The 17,294-nt window shown below is 59.7% G+C and overlaps 1 protein-coding gene across 2 annotated transcripts in view; it reads left to right on the top strand.

Moving 5' to 3' along the window:
- Window positions 1-11,867, top strand: part of Fbln2 (fibulin 2) — an 88,619-nt gene extending 76,752 nt beyond the window's left edge. For both annotated transcript variants that reach the window (XM_005386977.2, XM_005386978.2), the window contains 8 exons: window positions 843-980; window positions 2,388-2,531; window positions 2,617-2,745; window positions 3,063-3,188; window positions 4,290-4,406; window positions 4,702-4,830; window positions 9,996-10,119; window positions 11,095-11,867. In XM_005386977.2, coding sequence (XP_005387034.1) covers window positions 843-980; window positions 2,388-2,531; window positions 2,617-2,745; window positions 3,063-3,188; window positions 4,290-4,406; window positions 4,702-4,830; window positions 9,996-10,119; window positions 11,095-11,452 — 1,265 coding nt within the window. In that variant the 3' untranslated portion in view covers window positions 11,453-11,867. The remainder of the gene's footprint in view (window positions 1-842; window positions 981-2,387; window positions 2,532-2,616; window positions 2,746-3,062; window positions 3,189-4,289; window positions 4,407-4,701; window positions 4,831-9,995; window positions 10,120-11,094) is intronic.
- The last annotated feature ends 5,427 nt before the right edge of the window (window positions 11,868-17,294 follow it).

Below are 17,294 nucleotides of genomic sequence, written 5' to 3'. Positions count from 1 at the left end.
GCCCCGCCCGGCCAGTATCTGCCCGCCCCGCCCCCCTCCTGCGCAGAGCTTCCTTTTTGCAAGCTCGCAGTATTTTGGTTTCTTGCTCGTGGGAGGACCCCACCTGTAGTGTTGGGCGGAAGTGGAGGAGTCGAGCTGAGTGTGGGGAGGCCAGGGTCGACCTCTGGCATTCCTGCTGCCGGCCTCTGGGTGCCGCACCGTAGTTCCCTTGTTTGTGCCCGGGGTGAAACCCCAGGAAAATCACGAGTGTCTTTCACTGGGAAATCCCAGCTTTTAAGGGGGGAATTTTCATCCCACTGAACAAACGCTGCCCGAGCTGCCTTGTGCGCCTGGCAGGCTTGAGGACGGGGGCACAGGCTGGAGTGCTGTGCCCTTCCACGGACCTTGTGGTAGGAGACTTGGGAAGCGCGGAAGCAAACGGGGATGGCAGGATGGCCCAGGCTGGGGTGCAAGGAGGCCCCCAGCGGCGACTCTGCAACTGGGAACGGAGTGATGGGGACTACTGGGAAGGGAGTTCTGGCAGAGCGGGGAGCAGGACACCAGCCGACTGCCTGGGCTCTACCCTGCACCCGGCCCAGTGCCTTGCTGGGCCTCAGTTTCCCCGTGTAGCCTGGGGCTGGTGAAGTAAATTGGCGCATCTGGCAGTGCCCACACTGCGGGAGGGCTCGGCCCATGTGGTCATCTCACGGACACTCCTGGGCCCTGGGCCCTGCCGGTGACCTGGCTGGCTGAGCTTCTGGGAACGCAGAAGACCTCTGTGACTGTCAAGGTCACCGCGCCCTGAGGGCAGGAAGATGAGGGGCGGGGCCTGCCCACTCCTGACACCCGGCCTCTGTGTGCAGACGTGGACGAGTGTGCCATGGGCTCGCACACCTGCCAGCCAGGCTTCTCATGCCAGAACACCAAGGGCTCCTTCTACTGCCAGGCCCGGCAGCGCTGCATGGAGGGCTTCCTGCAAGACCCTGAGGGCAACTGCGTGGGTGAGTCGGCTGCGGGGTGCTGGGGACTCCCGACGGTCCCCAAGCCCAGGCAGACCTGCTGGCTGCTGTTGCTGCCCACCTGTGTGCCTAGTGCCAGCCCTAAGAGCACCTACAGAACAGTAGCTACTTACCCTGAGGCGTCTGACCTTGGCTGTTATTTTGCTTATGGCCTCAGTTTACCATCTCCGTTACTGCACGGGAAGAATGCATATCAAATGTTTTTAACCTGGCCAAGGAGACTTTATCTGATCATGACTTGGTACATACACTCACATCCACAGACAGCTGGCATACAAAGTTCACAAAACAATGATAACTCTCAGGCTCACTGAAATCTTCATTTTTAAAGAGTGCTAGTGAGTCCTGCCTTGATTCTGTGCTGCAGTCCTGGCTTGAGGCCTACAGCTGGACAGAGGCTGGCTTCCTTGCCCCAAGAGGACTGAGAGCCGCACTCCTTGTCCTTCATCGGCCAGGAGGGCCCGCTGGGGAGGTCACAGCCAGCCCTGCCACAGGGGTGGTCAGTGCAGAGGGACAGCGGGGAGAGGAGGGGCAGACGACCGAGGGTGACTTGGGCACAGAGCTCTTGCCTGCCCTTCCCCATGGCCACAGGGAGGAGGCTGGGGCTCACGGGGGGGCTTTGACTTTGCGTGAAGGCCTTCGCAAGCTTTCAGTGGTTCCCTTGGCCAATCTCAAGACCCCTCCCCAAGACACCGCCTTTAATGTCCCCTTGCCCTGTGACCTCACTTGTGTGTCCTACAGCGCAGGGGACCCCTCAGGACCTTCAGGGAAAGGTGGGGCGGGGTCTGCCTGATTTGACAGTTGCTCAGTGTCCCCATCACGGAGGACCTTTTGTGCCAGGATTTCAGGTGGGAAGGAGCTACAGCAGCCTGACAAGTTTAGCAAGGAGCACCAATAAGCAACCAAACTTATAAAAGTACCAGTAATTCACTTTGGTACACAGTAAAACCCGGAGGGGATAGAAATGTAAAGGAGAGCTCTTCTACTCAGATCGATCCCGGGTCTCCCAGAGGGGGTGACACTGGGGCAGAGAGCTGAGGAAGTGCGTGCCAGGGCAGCTGGGCAGCAAATGCAGAGGCCCTGGGGTGGGGGTGTCCCGGGGGGCTGGGTGGTGTGTAAGGGCAAGCAGGGGTGGGGCTGGCTGGCAGGGCCTCGTTGTCTATGTGGCATGGGCAGCTTTTGGGGAAAAGTTACCCAGGCTCCGCCTTCATTTCCCCTCTGCCTCCAGTGGGACCATCAGATTCGAGTGGAGTTTAGCCGCGCAGCTTATGCTGAGGGCTGGAGGCGCAGGCACCCTTGGGGTCGTGGGACACAGGGCTGGGGTAGTCTTGCCTAGGGTGGCCTGGGGATGATGTCACAGGCTCCAGGTCAGCTGTGCCCCCTCTGCAGACATCAACGAGTGCACGTCGCTACCCGAGCCCTGCCGCCCCGGCTTCAGCTGCGTCAACACGGTGGGCTCCTACAGGTGCCAGAGGAACCCGCTGGTGTGCAGGCACGGGTACCACGCCAGCGAGGACGGGGCGCAGTGCGTGGGTAAGGCGGGCGCCCCAATCCCCCCCATCCCCGGGGAGGCCGGGGTCGCGGGGCGAGCAGCGCTCAGAGTGCGCTGCTTCCGCAGACGTGAACGAGTGCGCCACGGGCGTGCACCGCTGCGGCGAAGGCCAGGTCTGCCACAACCTGCCCGGCTCCTACCGCTGTGACTGCAAGGCCGGCTTCCAGCGGGATGCCTTCGGCCGCTCCTGCATCGGTAGGTGGCGGCCCTGACCCCAGGCGCCCCGCACCCCTGACTGGGGCATCTAGCCTGGAGCCCTGACCCGCCTCCCGGACAGGGGCCTCCCTCAGCCCCTCCCTGCGGCTGGGCACCCTCCTAGGTCTTCCCCGTTTCTCTGGCCGCTGTCTCCGTGCCCTTGTGCCTGGTTCCCGCGGTGCCCGTCACCCCCGCCCTCCCCATCCCCACCTTCCTCAGCCAGGGACCCGGCTGGGCACAGGGCGCTGGCTTCCCATTAGCTCTGTCCTCCCCACGCCGCCCACCCGGTGCCCACGGCCACCCCCACCCCTCCGCAGACGTGAACGAATGCTGGACCTCGCCGGGCCGCCTGTGCCAGCACACGTGCGAGAACACGCTGGGCTCCTACCGCTGCTCCTGCGCCACCGGCTTCCGGCTGGCCGAGGACGGCAAGCACTGCGAAGGTACTGCCTCTGGCCCGCGCACCCCAGCCGTTAGCTCCCTCTCAGCCAGGCAACCCAGCCTTTGTCCCAGCCTGGCCGCTGGGCTCTCCAACGTGGCGTCTGGCCTGCCCACCCTGGCATCTGACCCCACCCACCCTGGCGGCTGACCCCGCCCACCCTGGCGGCTGACCCCGCCCACCCTGGTGGCTGACCCCACCCACCCCAGCCTCTGACCTCCCTGGTCTCTGGCCCTGCCCAGCCCAGCCTCTGGCCCCGCCTTGGCCTCTGGCCTCTCCTGGCCTTTCCTGCGGATGCATAGGCCCTGCAGGTGACTGGAGTTGCAGGTCGGGGAACTGAAGCCAAGAATGCGGGGAAAGGGAATTAAGAGAACAGGGGCCACAAAAGTGGGTGGCGGCCACAGGACACCCACACACATGCCACCAAGGGTCCAGGCCCTGGGCAACTTCCTGTTCTTAGCTTTCCAGAAGCCAAGAATCTCAGTGCCTGTGTAAAAAACTGAGTGGCATTTGCACATGACAAATGGAGTTCAGCTTCAGGGAACACAGTTGGAGCCCAGCTGTATTAGTCACTCTCCTGTTGCTGGGACAGAATACCTGACACCTGCAATCTAGAAGAAGAGAGGGTTATCTGGCTCACAGTTTCAGAGGGCTTAGTTCGTGGCTGGCTGGCTCCAAAGTAGAAACGGCACGGTGGAGGGGCGTGGTGGAGGAAAGCTGCTCACCCCATGGCTGCCAGGAAGCAGGGAGAGAGGAGAGGACCCAGGGGCCACAGTACACCCTTCCGGGTCACACTCCAGTGTCCACCTCTTCCCACCTGGCCCTGCCTCCAAACAGCACATTTGGCTGTGAATGTAGTTCTAAACCCAATACCACCTGGGGTCCCTGCTTCTGCCCCAGGCCCAGCCAGCCCTGCCTCAGTGCATGCCCTTGCTTGGTTGGTCCCTGCCCTTTCTGCAGAGGCGTCTGGTTCTCTGTCAGCCCCCAAGGTTGGCTGGAACTTAAGTTTTTCTGGACAAGGCTCCATGTAAGCTGGGGGCCTGAGTCTCATACCTGGACTGGGAGGACCCCCCCACCCCATGACTACCACCCAGTATCCCTGCAGATGTGAATGAGTGTGAGACCCAGCGCTGCAGCCAGGAGTGTGCCAACATCTATGGCTCCTACCAGTGCTACTGCCGTCAGGGCTACCAGCTGGCAGAAGACGGGCACACCTGCATAGGTAGGCACCCGTCTTCTCCTCTGCCAGGGGCAGGTTGAATGTGGTGTCAGAATGTGGAGGCTGTGACTGGCACCTGATTGACTTCTGCTGGAGGAAGCAGCTGTGGGGCAAATCTGCAGAGAGAGCACTGGAATGGGAGCCCTGGTCTGCCATGTGGCCTTAGGGAACTCGCTTCTATTTTTAAAGGCCTCGTGGCCTGGGCCTCTGGCTCTGTGGCTGTGACGGAGTCAGGCTGTCTGTGGTGGGTCGAGAGGACGTGTTAGGCCCGTGGTGAGTGGTGACGCTCTTTCTGCAGACATTGATGAGTGTGCACAGGCCGCTGGCATGCTCTGCACCTTCCGATGCCTCAATGTACCTGGGAGCTACCAGTGCACATGCCCAGAGCAGGGCTACACCATGATGGCCAACGGCAGGTCCTGCAAGGGTAAGCGGTGGCAGGCGCTGGGTGGGCATGGGGACCTCACACAGCTTGCTGGGCGCCTAGAATGCAGCTGTGGTTCATGGAGACAGAATGCTCTGTGCCTGCAGTGCCTGGCGGCAGGAAGTGGCTGCTCAGTCCCGCACACAATCTTCCAGGTGGACTCCCTTCCCTGGAAGCAGGGCCGGGCACTGTGGGGGGTGCTCATGAGGCAGGGGACTGTCCAGGGGGGATGTGGGGCCTCAGGCACTGTCCCCGAGTCTCTCCAGTGCTATCCGCGGGGCTGGAGGTGGGACCCCCTAGGAAGAGGGAAGAGGGTGGCAGGGAGGGCTGCCTGGGGAAGGGCGCCCCTACCCCTGGTGACACGTGAGCTAGGGCAGGGCAGTCACGCGTCTGGTTTGCAGTAGAGGGGACTGGGTGGGACTGGGTCCTGTGACACTGAAGAGAGTCACGTCTGTGTTTGTAGCCACCGGTCACCAAACTCGGGGTCCGGCCAGCCCTCAGGGCCAGGTGGAGAGGCAGGATGCAGGACGGGCACCAGCTTCACCTTGGAGAACCGACTGCTGAGCCTCCTGGCGCTGGAGACACCTGCCCCCGCCCCCGGCTTTGGGGCTGCGATCCCCCAGACAGTGGCCCTGAGAGCCCAGAGGCCCCTGGGCTGGAGCAGGGACAGAGTTAGTGCCCAGAAGGATCTGCAGTGTGACCGAGTGCCGCAGGTTGGCGGTGGTCCCCGCCAAGGACCCTGAGAGCAAGTTGGGGGTCATTGAATAGAATGCGGGGTGGGACACGGGAGCATGTGGCGCGGCTCCCGCCAGCCGGCCCTGGCTGTGGAAGAGTTGCTCCAGTCCTCAGTGTGTGTACTTGGTTCTGGTGTAAAGCGTTCCTTACTGGAGGCAGATGTGGGGACAAAGCAGGGATAAACTAAGTCCTAAGCCCTGCGTGTCTTGCGTGGACGGCGGCTCACAGCCTCCACCTTACAGAAGCCCCCTGGGCTCCTCGGCTTCGAATCCTCTGCTGTATGATCTATGGCTTAGGGAAAGCTCAGCGGGTCTGGAAATAGGACTTGCACCCCTAGAATGCAAGTGATTTTGCAAGTGACAACAACACCCTTCTGCCCCATACCAGAATGCGTGTGTGACCACTTCCAGGAGAACTGCAGGTTGGAAAGTCACCTGCGTTCAGGACAGGCTGTCCCCAGCCTGTCCCCTTCCTGGCCTGCACAAAGCACTCGGGGTTGAGAACCCCAGGTATCCTTGTGTCTGTGTGCTGGCCACGGAGGGAGAGGGGTCTTCCGGGGGCGCAGCACTCCCTGCTCCAGTCTGGCCTTGGGGGCCCCCATGCCAGCCCCTGGATATCTGCATCCCAGGCCCTGATCACTCCAGGGGCCTCGGCTGGCTGCTGATCTTTGAAGCTAAGCAGCTGTCCCTCGTGTGCTCTGGTCCTATGCAGACCCAGACCAAACCCTGAGCTGTCGCCTCCTGGGAAGAGGCCGGGAGGCTGCCACAGGGCGGCCGTGTGCTGACTGAGACCTCGTGAGCACTCCCTCTTCAGGAGTCACAAACAGGATGGAAAGGAGGGCGCTTGGCCTCAGCCGTGCCCCCTAGAATATGGCTTACCCCACCTAGAGCCCTGTCCAGCTCAGGACACGGCCCAGGTGCTACATGGAGAGGAGGTGCTGCTCGATGTCGCTGTACACACACACACACACACACACACACACACACACGTCTGTGTGTCTTCAGGTCTTATATCTAAATTCAACCAACTGTGGGTTGAGAATAATTGTGAAAATAAAAATTGCCCCTCCCCTGCACATACATGGAATTTTTTTTTAGCATTATACCCTAAACCAGCTGTGTCTAACCTGTGGCCCATGGGCCAGATGCAGCCTGGGACAGCTGGTAATATAGCTCTGTGTGGCGGTAAACTTTTAAAATTATTCTGTGATTTTTTCATTAGTTTTTTTTTGTTTTGTTTTCTTTTTCTCATTTTTGGTGCTGGTACTGGGCATTGAACCCAGGTCCCTCACACTGAGCCACATCCCAAGTCCCTTTAAAAATTTTTTTTCTTATTTTGAGACAGGGTCTTGCTAAGTCACTTAGGTTTTCAGGATGGGCTCAGACTTACAGCCTCCAAGAGTGCTGCAATTACAGGCATGTGCCACCATGCCCAGCTAGGATATGATTCTTTGATTCCATCGTTTGGTGCTAAAGGGCAGACTATACAGGTGAACGCCATGCAGCGAAGGGCATGGTGCTGTGGTGACTCCGCCTCCTGTCCCCGCCACGTGCAGTCCAGTGGGAACCCAAGTGGATCAGATGGAACCTGTGCCCGTGCAGCTTTGCAGGTGGAATGCCGCAATGATGTGTGTGCCTGTGAGGACAGGCGTTTATTGCGATGAAGCAGACATGCAAGTTTTTTAATGATTACTCTACGCTTGGGCTTGCTCGGTTGTTTTGTAAAATAATGGAAGCTTTGTTACTTACAAACATGAACTCTTTTCTGTATTTGCTATGTGGCCCCAGACACTTCCTCTTCACTCAGGTGGCTCAGGCCAGCTGCAAGGTTGAGCGCCCAGGCTCCAAGCCACACAGTGTAACTAACAGTCGCTGACATTTATGTGGTGTGAGGCGCAGTCATCTTCTAGAGACGAGTTCGAGTAGACGGGAGGGTGAGCGGAGGCTGCGCCTGCGCACTTGTGAATCTGCCAGGGGCCCCGGAACCACGCTCGGGCAGATACCCAGGGACGGCACTGTGTGTTTATAATGTTAATGGAGACCTTGCTGAAAATAGCAGAGCATTTTCTCGGGTCCCGCGAAGGCCCTTCCTTTGGGAGCTGCATTCTGCAGCGTTCCTCTGTCCCTGTGTTCTTTGTCCCCTGTAGTGACACCCTGTACAGGGCCGTGTTCTGCCCTCACCCACCTGGCCTGGGTTCCCCAGGCGGCTTGCAAAACTAAGAGCTCCTTGTCACAGGAGCCTGATGGACCCCGTAAACAGGCCCAGGGATGGCCGGAAAGTCCCATGATGGCCACCTGTGGTCCTCACAGCCCTTCACAAGGGGCCGGCTCCCCACAGTTCTGCCCGTCCATGGCCAGGCCAGGGTCACCAGGGTGGGTGACCCAGGACACAGGCTGGGGGGCAGGAAGTGACCTCACCCAGCCTGGGCTGTGTCTCACCACGGCCTCCAGCCATGTCCCCTCCCCCCCAGCCACTCTGGGGCATGGGGAAGATGATCCTTTTTATAGAGGAGCAAATTGAGGCCTGGGTGGGGAGCAGATCCCAGCAGGACCCTGAGAGAGGACCTGGGGGCCACAGCCTGCACGCTGGGCTAGGCTGGAGGAAGCGGGGTGAGGCCAGGCCGTGGCCTGATGCAGCCATGTGGCCGAGGACATGTCCGTGGCATCCTGAGGATGGCAGGTGATGGCCAGTGGTCTCCCCTGCGTGGTGGGTGGGATTGTCATTGTGAGGTTGCTGTTAGGAGTCTGCCTGGCATCCAGCAGATGCCAACTTTTGGCATCAAAGCAGACCTTGGTTCCAGCCCAGGTACCCTGCTGACCACTGTGTGACCTGGACAAGACTCTGTCCCCCTCCTAAATCTCGGGAGACCAGTGACCCTTGGAGCACAGGGCTGGTGTGAGGATCGAGAGAGGAGAAATCCCTGAAAGGCCAATAGAAAACAAACCACAGTCCTAAACAGTGGCCGGGACGAACAGCAGAGCAGCCCCTGGGGCTTCCCAAGGCTCCTACTCTGAGCTGAGCAGCTGGTCCCCGCCGGGGGTGACACTAGAACCCATCATCTGATCTTATAAACACACTTACTTCTCTGAGCTCTGCCTGGACACCTTCCCTGTGTGCGCGCATCTGTGTTGTGTGGGTGTGTGTGAGCCCGTGTGTGCGCTCAGCCCCATGCCTGCTGGACTTCACACGCGAATGTCTGGCTCTGTGGGTGCACAGGAAGTGTGAGACGTCTGTGTTCTGTATGTCTTACAGGGAGCATCAGTGATTGTGCACAAAGCCGTGATGTGTTTCAGAGGTGGGCAAGCCATCAGGAATAAATAAAAATACAGGGCTGGATGCTGGGAGTGGGGTTGGAGGACCAAGGCAGGGTAGGCAGGGAGGCTGTCCCAGAGGAGGTGACCACACACACAGAAATACCTGAGGCCTGAAGGATAAGAAAGAGCCATTGTGGAAGCCAGGAGTAGTGGCCCAGCTATGATCCCAGCTACTCGGGCGGCTGAGGCAAGAGGATTGCAAATTTAAGGTTAGATTAGGCAACATTGGAAGACCCAGTTTCAAAGTAAATAAGAAAATTTAAGTGCTGGAGGCACAACCCAGTGACAGAGCACTTTCCATCCCAGCTCCACAGAAAACGAGCCAGCTGGGGAAGGTGGGTAGAGAGCGTCCCAGCAGAAGTGGTAGTGTGTATGGAGGCCCGGGGGTAGGTCAGGTCAGGCTTTGGGGCAGAGGACAAAGGTGTCCAGCAATGCTGTAGCCCATGTGGAAGGATTGGTCAGGGAGGGCCTTGTGTCCCCAGGAGGCACTTGGGTTTCATTTGGGGAGGCAGAAGAAGCCATCAGAAGTGAAGACGTGGGTGAAGTGAGTCGAAAGGGATTCCTGTCTGCTGAGCTGGTGAAGCATGTGCGCATGTCTTAGTCACTGTTCTCTTGTTGTTGGGACAAAATACCCGACACCCACAAGTTAAGGGACGAAAGGGTTATTTGGCTCACGGTTTGCAGAGGTTTCAGTCTACAGTTGGCTGGCTCCAAGGCAGGGTGGCGCGGCAGAGGGGCATCACAGAGGAGGAATAGTTCATGGCAGGCAGAAATCAGCAAAGCAGGCAAGTGAAGCAACAAGCCACAGCTATTGTAGCAGCTTCTCTCTGCACTTTTTATATTCTGTCCAGGTTATGGCTTAGGGTGGGTGCGGTAATCACATACCCTTAATCCTAGCATCATGTCTTCGATCCTAGCTGCACACACTCTGGATCCAGCCACCTCTGAAAAGCCCCGTCTCTGAGTGCATGAGGCTTTGTGGGGGTGGACCTCCAGACACAAGCCATACAGTACAGCACCGAGGGGCAAGGCAGCTGTGTTCCCAAAGCCAGGATAAGCTCTAGGGCTGGGGTGTCCTGGCCACAGGGTTGCCCTCATCTCCGCTCCTCTGCTCCCCAGACCTGGACGAGTGTGCGCTGGGCACACACAACTGCTCGGAGGCTGAGACCTGCCACAACCTTCAGGGCAGCTTCCGCTGCCTGCGTTTTGAGTGCCCTCCCAACTACGTCCGGGTGTCTGAAACGTGAGTGCCCCCAACTCCAGGCAGGGACCCTGGAACCCCACACTGCACCCATGCAGCCCAGACCAAGTGACGGGGGTCGGCCTTGACCACTTCCTGCTTGTGCTTCTGTGCAAACATGCTGTGTAACAGTATGTTACTCACCTACTGCTGTGTAACAAATTTTCCCAACACATAGCACCTTCATATATCAAACACTTGTTGGATCATCCTGTTTCTGAGGATGGGGACTCTGACAGCAGTGTCACTGGCCATCTCCCAGGACCGCACTGTCTGCACTGGGGTCTGGGGACCCCACACCACCCACTCTCATGGCTCTGGGCCTCTCCAGGGGGCTACTTCTGACCCGATATCCCCCAGTGTAAAGTAGACTGGCCGAGGAGTGAGTGACAGTCCTTTAACCTGAGCTAACCTTGGAGGTGACTGAATGACTTCTGCTGTCAGCCACACAGCTCAGCACAGAGAGAGCAGAGAGGGGACCAGGCAAGGCATGGCTGCCGGGGGCAGGGGGCTGGGGATGCTGGGAGCATGGGCGGGGTGTGGCAGGAGAGAAGGAAGGAGAAAGGGGTCAGAGGGATGGAAGGCATAAAGACCAGTAGGAGCTGTGCCTCATGCAGTGTACACACCAGGCCAACTGGGCTGGTAGGAGCCCTGTTGCAGGTGAAGATGCCAGGCGGGGCAGTGTCCCTTTGGTCTAGGGGTGGGACCCGGCAAGCCCCACCCTCTGACTGGCGTGCCCCACAAACCTGGCCTCAGTGGTCAGGGCCTAGCCTTGAGAGCCCCGCCCACTGACCAGGCCCCGCCCCTTGAGCCTGGCCCCGTAAGCAAGCCCCACCTCACAAGTCTTGTCCACCAACCGGGCCTCAGCCTGTGAGCGCACCCACTGAGTAGATCCCACCCTATGAGCCCCATCCACCAACCGAGTCCTGGCCTGCAAGCCTGTCCACTGAGCTGGCCCCGCCCCGCCCCACCCCGCAGGAAGTGCGAGCGCACCACATGCCACGACCTGGTGGAGTGCCAGAGCTCGCCAGCGCGCATCACCTACTACCAGCTCAACCTCCAGACTGGCCTGCTGGTGCCCGCGCACATCTTCCGCATCGGCCCCGCGCCAGCCTTCGCGGGAGACACCATCTCGCTGACCATCACCCGGGGCAACGAGGAGGGCTACTTCCGCACGCGCCGGCTCAATGCCTACACCGGCGTGGTCTCGCTGCAGCGGCCGGTGCTGGAGCCCCGGGACTTCGCCCTGGACGTGGAGATGAAGCTGTGGCGCCAGGGCTCCGTCACCACCTTCCTGGCCAAGATGCACATCTTCTTCACCGCCCTTGCGCCCTAGGCTCCAGGGCCGCGCACCCTCCGTGTGCCGTGTGTCCGTGCACGGTCTTGAACTCTGTAAATTAACTAAATGCGCTCTTGGTTTCCGGGCTTCTCCTGCACCCCGAGGGCGGGAGCTTGTTAGCGGGAGGTCCGTCTCAGAAGTTTGAGGTCACCGCGGTGCGCTGCAGGTGGGGACCGAGGCCCGAGGATGGTGACTGCGGATCCACACATGTTGGGGCTTCTGGACTCAACTGGGTGACCGGCTCCACAGTTGACTTCCGTTTCATGATCCACTGTGATTAGTTCTCTACTTTTTTTTTTTTTTTAAAAAATCATTTTAAAGGGTTTTTATGGTTTAATTATAAAAGTAGCACATGTACACTGTAAAAACAATCAAATAGTACGAGAGGGTTATAAAGAAAAAAAAAATCAAACACCTCCTCCTCCCCTTTCTTTTTGACAAATGTTGGCATTTGATTGTGGTGTCTGAATCCAACAGGAGGGTCCTCTGCGCCCCCAGATCCAGTCACCTGAAAGCCCCGGTTCTGGACACATGAGCCTGGGGGACATTTTAGACCCAAGCCGTATCTCATACCTTATAGTCCTGCTCCAACACCTGGCCCTCAAGCCGGGCTGACTTGGGGTAGGAATTACCCTGTCGCCCGACACTTTGTGATCTTATTTTCACTGTTCCTGCAGCCCCTTCTCCCCACTGTCCCGTATCTCTGCCTCCCCCTTCCCTAAGTTCGCGCCTCAGGCACTGCTTTGTCACTTTGGATGTCCTCCAGGCCCCAGAAGTCATCACCGGCAGAACCAACCGTGACACTAGGCTGAGGTTCGCGAGTGGTTTTTCCACTGAAGTTTTTTCCCTGCTGTACTTCGTGGTGGGTGTCCTTTCAGTTGCTTTGACAATGTTTAGTGATAAATGTCCTGAACTTGCAGTCCTCCTGCCTCAGCCTCCCAGGGTGCTGGGATTACAGGTATGGACTACCACATTTATCATGTGTGAAGAGTTTGGCCCTGGTGGTTTTAAACTTGACGTTTTTTGATATGTGGGTCCAGGCTGCTGCTGCTTCTGTGTCTTCCCAGGGACCCCCACACTTAGTCCCAGAGATGTGCCCAGGCTGCCCTGGGTCCCCGTTGCAGGGAATGGGACCCGTTTGAAGACTTCTCTGGATACTTGATGAGGAGGGCGCTGCTGTTCCCGGGGGTCTGTGCCTCTATTCTGACCACATTGCATCAGGCGTCCCCCAGAAAGTCGGCACCTTCGAGTGGGTGACCTCACGTCCCACCAAGGCTCACGGAGCTGGGTGACTTAAGCCCTCAGCTATGCCACCGTCCACAGCCCCATCCTGTGGGTAGAGCCCCGGGGCGTCCCTTGCTTGGTTGACGGAATATTTAGAGAAGTCCTGAGCCGTCGTGTAAACAGCGAGCAACTTCCCATTAACATTTATGTTTTGAGCCTCTCTAAACATCTCAAGATTTCTCCTTCCTGTAATTTCCCCGGTAAAATTCTCGTGAAAATTTTGGATTCAGCGAGTGCTGTGACCCCTGAAGAGCTGGTGGCATCTGCCAGGTGGCGTCTGCCAGGTGGACTTGGGCCACTGCAGCTCTCTGCACATAGGCAGAGCTGTTCTGAGATGGGCCAGGGGAGGGGCTCAGCAGGAGGTAGTGAGCTCCCTGGCATGGGAGGTGTGCAAGCTTCTCTTCAAGTTCCTGAGCTTGGGACAGGGCCCACGAAGTTCTATCTTGTCGGTGTTTCAGGATTTTCTAAGACCTGCATCGTCTCTGCAAGCCAGGGAGGGGAAGTTTTCCCTCCTTCTCTCGGTGACACCCTCCAAGGACCAAGGTGTGGCCCATAAGCACGGCAATGGCGCGCCCTTGTGGCTGCATCCCAGCCCGGCGGCTCCGCCTGCCACTCCGCAGGGGCAGTGATACAGGCAGGTGGGCGTAGTCAGGTATTTCCGTGGCCCACTTGCCACGGAGCGCCAGGGACAAAGCGGGCCGTGCAAAGACAAAAGGTGGAGAGACGCCTCGCCGGGCCGACCCACGGCAAAGAGGCACACGGAGTCACCGGACAAGAACAGCCAGGCACGTGCAGCGGACTCCTTACCCCAGGCCTCGCGCGCCACGGTTCTGGTGATTTGCGGTTAGCTGCTGTCCGCGAATAAGGATCCCAGAACGAAGTAGCTCCTGGGTTCCCACAGGGAAGGCTGCCGGGGGGCGGGATGAGGTTCTGCACCGTCCCGCCGTGCCTGCCCGGAGTGACCCGCGCCGTCGCCCGCACATCCATGCTGCTAGGCACCGAGTGACCGGGTCCGGGTTCTGACAGTCGCATTGTCACAGATTATCTGTGATGCTGTTCAAGTGACCCCCAGGGTACCTTGGCAGTGCGGGCGATTCGGGTGCAGCAGAGAGAAAACCGAAAATGCCTCCATAGGAGAAAGAACAGTAAGAGAGAAAGACCCCACGTGCGGCCTTGTTACTGTGCAGTTAGGACTGTCCTCTAGTATACGGTTGCTGCTGATCTCTTCGTGGCTCCAATTTATAAACAAAATTTTTGTTGTTCTTTGAGGTAGGGTCTCGCTATGTAGCCCAGGCTGGCCTGGAGCTTGCAGCCACCCTCCTACCTTAGCCTCCGGAGTGCTGGGGTTACCGGTGTGTGGGACCTCGCCCATTTAATTTGTGAGGGAGACGTTATCACGGGTATGTATGGGAAAATAGTCTCTCTAGAGTTCAGCACAACATGCACATTCAGGAGCCCGCTGGGGTCTTGAGACGGGTCCCCACAGACGTGGGGCCTGCTCTACACGTCTGCTGGAAGGGCCAGAACCGGAAGCCCTGGCGAGGATGAAACAGGAACTCTGCCACGGCTGGGGAGAACACAGAGGCCACCTTGGAGGACAGCCTGGCGATTTCTTCCAAAAACAAACACCCCCGGAAATCACACCCTGAGGATTTACTCAGATTCGCCGAGAGCCCGCGTCCGTTCAGAGGCGCGGTGGAGCTGTTTACAGCAGGTTTGTTCATGACCGCAGGAGCTCGCAAGGCCCGCGGGTGTCCTTCAGGAGGTGAGGGGATGACCACGCGGACAGCAGGCAGCGGGTGTCACACGCCGAGGAAATGAGAAACCAGCTACGGCCGGACAGTGTGTGTGTGTGTGTGTGTGTGTGTGTGACTCACTCCAAAAGCACATTCCAGCTCGAGAAGCCAGACTGCAGAGTCTACATCTGCGTGAACCCCAAGAACACAACCAGCTGAAAATGGGCAGGGCTTGGAGCCAGAAACAAAGTTGCCAGGGGCCTGACGGGAGGGCCACAGGGCAGGGCACCACGGGTGGAGGGGGAGGCGTTACCAATGGGGAGGCCTATATGGGGGCCGAGGGCCCACAGGGCCTCTCTCCGCCGTCTGTTTAATTTTGCTGTGCACCCAAAACTGCTCTAAGGAAATAAAACCTAAGCCGGGTGTGGTGGCGGACATCTGTGGGAGGCTGAGGCAGGAGGATGCCGAGGACAATTTAGCGAGATCCTGTCTTAAAATAAAAGGGGCTGGAGATGTAACTCAGTGCTAAGGTCCTGGATTCAATCCCCATTCTAGCAAAAATAAAGTAACCGGCAAGAGGGTTGCAGCCCCTGCAGGGCACGCAGGGCTCTGCACCTTGCAGGCTTCTCCCAGCCTCGTGTGCGCACAGCGACACCTGGCGGCAGCATCCGGAATTGCTAGCGGCCGCGCAGGCGCAAAGCGGGCCGGGGCTGCCGCTCGCGGGACCCAAGCGCAAAGGAGCCCGAGGCGCGTCGGCGTGCGCGCGGGAGCCGAGCCGCCGCTTTGGTTTAGTAGCGCCCCGGCTTCCGTCGCCAAGACCGGAGGAAATAAAAGCCCGCTGCTTCTCCGCAGTGCCTCCTTTGCTGCTTTGATGACTGTCATTTCTACAGGATTGGGTCTGCCTGGAGGAATCTGCAGACGCGCCCGGATTGCCCAGGCCGGCAGGCGCGTGCACGCACACAGGCACGCGCACGCGGGCGCGCGCAGGGGGCCCATCAGGAGGACGACACCTTGTAGGTGGCCCTGGACACTTGAGTGAGAGCGAGCCGCGCCGAGATCGGCCCGGGCTGTCCTGTGCCCCAGGCCGAGGACACGGTGGCCGCGGCCTGTGTCCATCTGCGCCATCGAGCTGCCCGCGAGCCGGGCTTTCCCGGGGTGACGAGGGGTCAGGATCGACCGCCCGCTTCACCCGCCTCCTTCCCTCCGGTGCGGCCCTTTTCCGGGACTGCAGAAAAAAGTTCCGAGGCCCCAGCACCGAGCACGGGCACCGCCCGAAGGAGGCGCTGAGCCCGCTTTGCTGGGTGGATAAAGGGGGTCGGCTCGGGCGGCTCAGGTGGAGACTGAGCCTTTGCCCCAGGTCCGCGCTGGGCCGAGCCGCAGGGGTGGCGGGCAGAGCTGAGGGGCCGCGGCGGCAGCAGTTGGAGTCAGGGGTCCGCCGCCCGCTGTGTCCACGGTCGGCGCGGGGCCAGGCTTTGTCCTGAGTCCGTCCATTTATCAGGTCGGAAGCTCAAGGCCAGGCCGGCCGGTGGAGCCAGGGTTTCTGTGCCTGTCCTTCCCCCAGCCTGGCTCTGACCCTGTGAGACGTGCCAGGAAGGGTGGGACAGAGGGACAGGCCTCTGGCCTGTGCTGGGCGCTGTCAGTGGGCCAGGATTTATGCCTGTGTCCCCCTAGGCCTGGTCGCAGTCCACCCATCCCAGTGTCGGGATGGAACTCCTCAGGCTCGGGCCGCCGCCTCCAGGATGGAAGACGTGGGTGGCGGGGACCGGGGCCAGCTCGGCGTTAGTGTCCCCACTGTGGATGGCATCAACTTTGTGCCCACCCCTCTGGCCCCACTGTGTGCCATGGGTAGACGCCCATGTGCTACCTGCAGGCCGCCTGACCCACACAGCCTTTGCCCAGGCTCAGGGGCTGGAGAGGAAGTGTCCCACGCCCGTGATCTCAGCACTCAGGAGGCTGAGGCAAGAGGATTGCCAGGGGTTTGAGGCCAGCCTAAGCTACACAGTAAGACCCTGTCTCAAAAAATCTAAACAATGAAAAACAGGAGTCCTAGCGAGTGAGCCAGGGTCAGAGTGTCAAGGTGGAGGCGGCCCCCAGGGACAGGAGAGGTGGCACCTGACTTTTCCTCTCTTCCCCTTACTCAAATCATGGGGAGCCCGGCCTACTGGACCCCAGAACACTCCTGATCCTGGCCCCTTCCCTGCCTCTATTCTCTTGCACCGCCCTAAGCCAGATCCCTTGGGACTCCTGCACCACCAAACCTCAGAATGTTCTGGAACCTGACCTCGCCCCTCCTGGATCCTCCCTTGTCCCCCACACCCAGCCATGAGTCAGCGCTGTGCAAGGACCTCAGGGTACTGCGGGTCCCCGCCACTGCCCGCCTCCCTTGCCGCAAGTCTGGTGCAGCAGCCCTGGTCATTGCCGAGGCCTCCTCCCTGCCCCGCGCCCCACGGCCCTCACTGCCCTTTGGCCCCCGGGCCTTTGCACCTGCTCCTCCACTGCTCAGAACACAGCGGCCCTCGACTGCTCAGGAGGGAAGCGTCTGGCCTGCCGTCCCTGCATTCGGGCCTTTCTCATAGGTCACCCGGCCGAGGAGGTGCCCCTGACCACCCTATGCCCAAAGCCCGCTCTTAACCTGCGTGTGGCCCGGCTCGCCCACTCGTGGCCTGCAGCCTCGCCCGAGCTCACACTATTTTGCACACGGAGGGGGCCGTGGCGGCCCCGGTCCCTGGGAACCTGGCGCGGTGCTGTCCCGCGCTCCGACGGGAAACAGGCCGAGCGCGCAGGTGCGGGTGGGGCGCGGCGCGCGCACCCCGGTCCCG

This window comes from Chinchilla lanigera, unplaced genomic scaffold (assembly GCF_000276665.1).
Source record: "Chinchilla lanigera isolate Chin_1 unplaced genomic scaffold, ChiLan1.0 scaffold00028, whole genome shotgun sequence".
In the NCBI taxonomy this organism is placed as follows: domain Eukaryota; kingdom Metazoa; phylum Chordata; class Mammalia; order Rodentia; family Chinchillidae; genus Chinchilla; species Chinchilla lanigera.
This window is presented reverse-complemented; position numbering and strand designations above follow the sequence as displayed.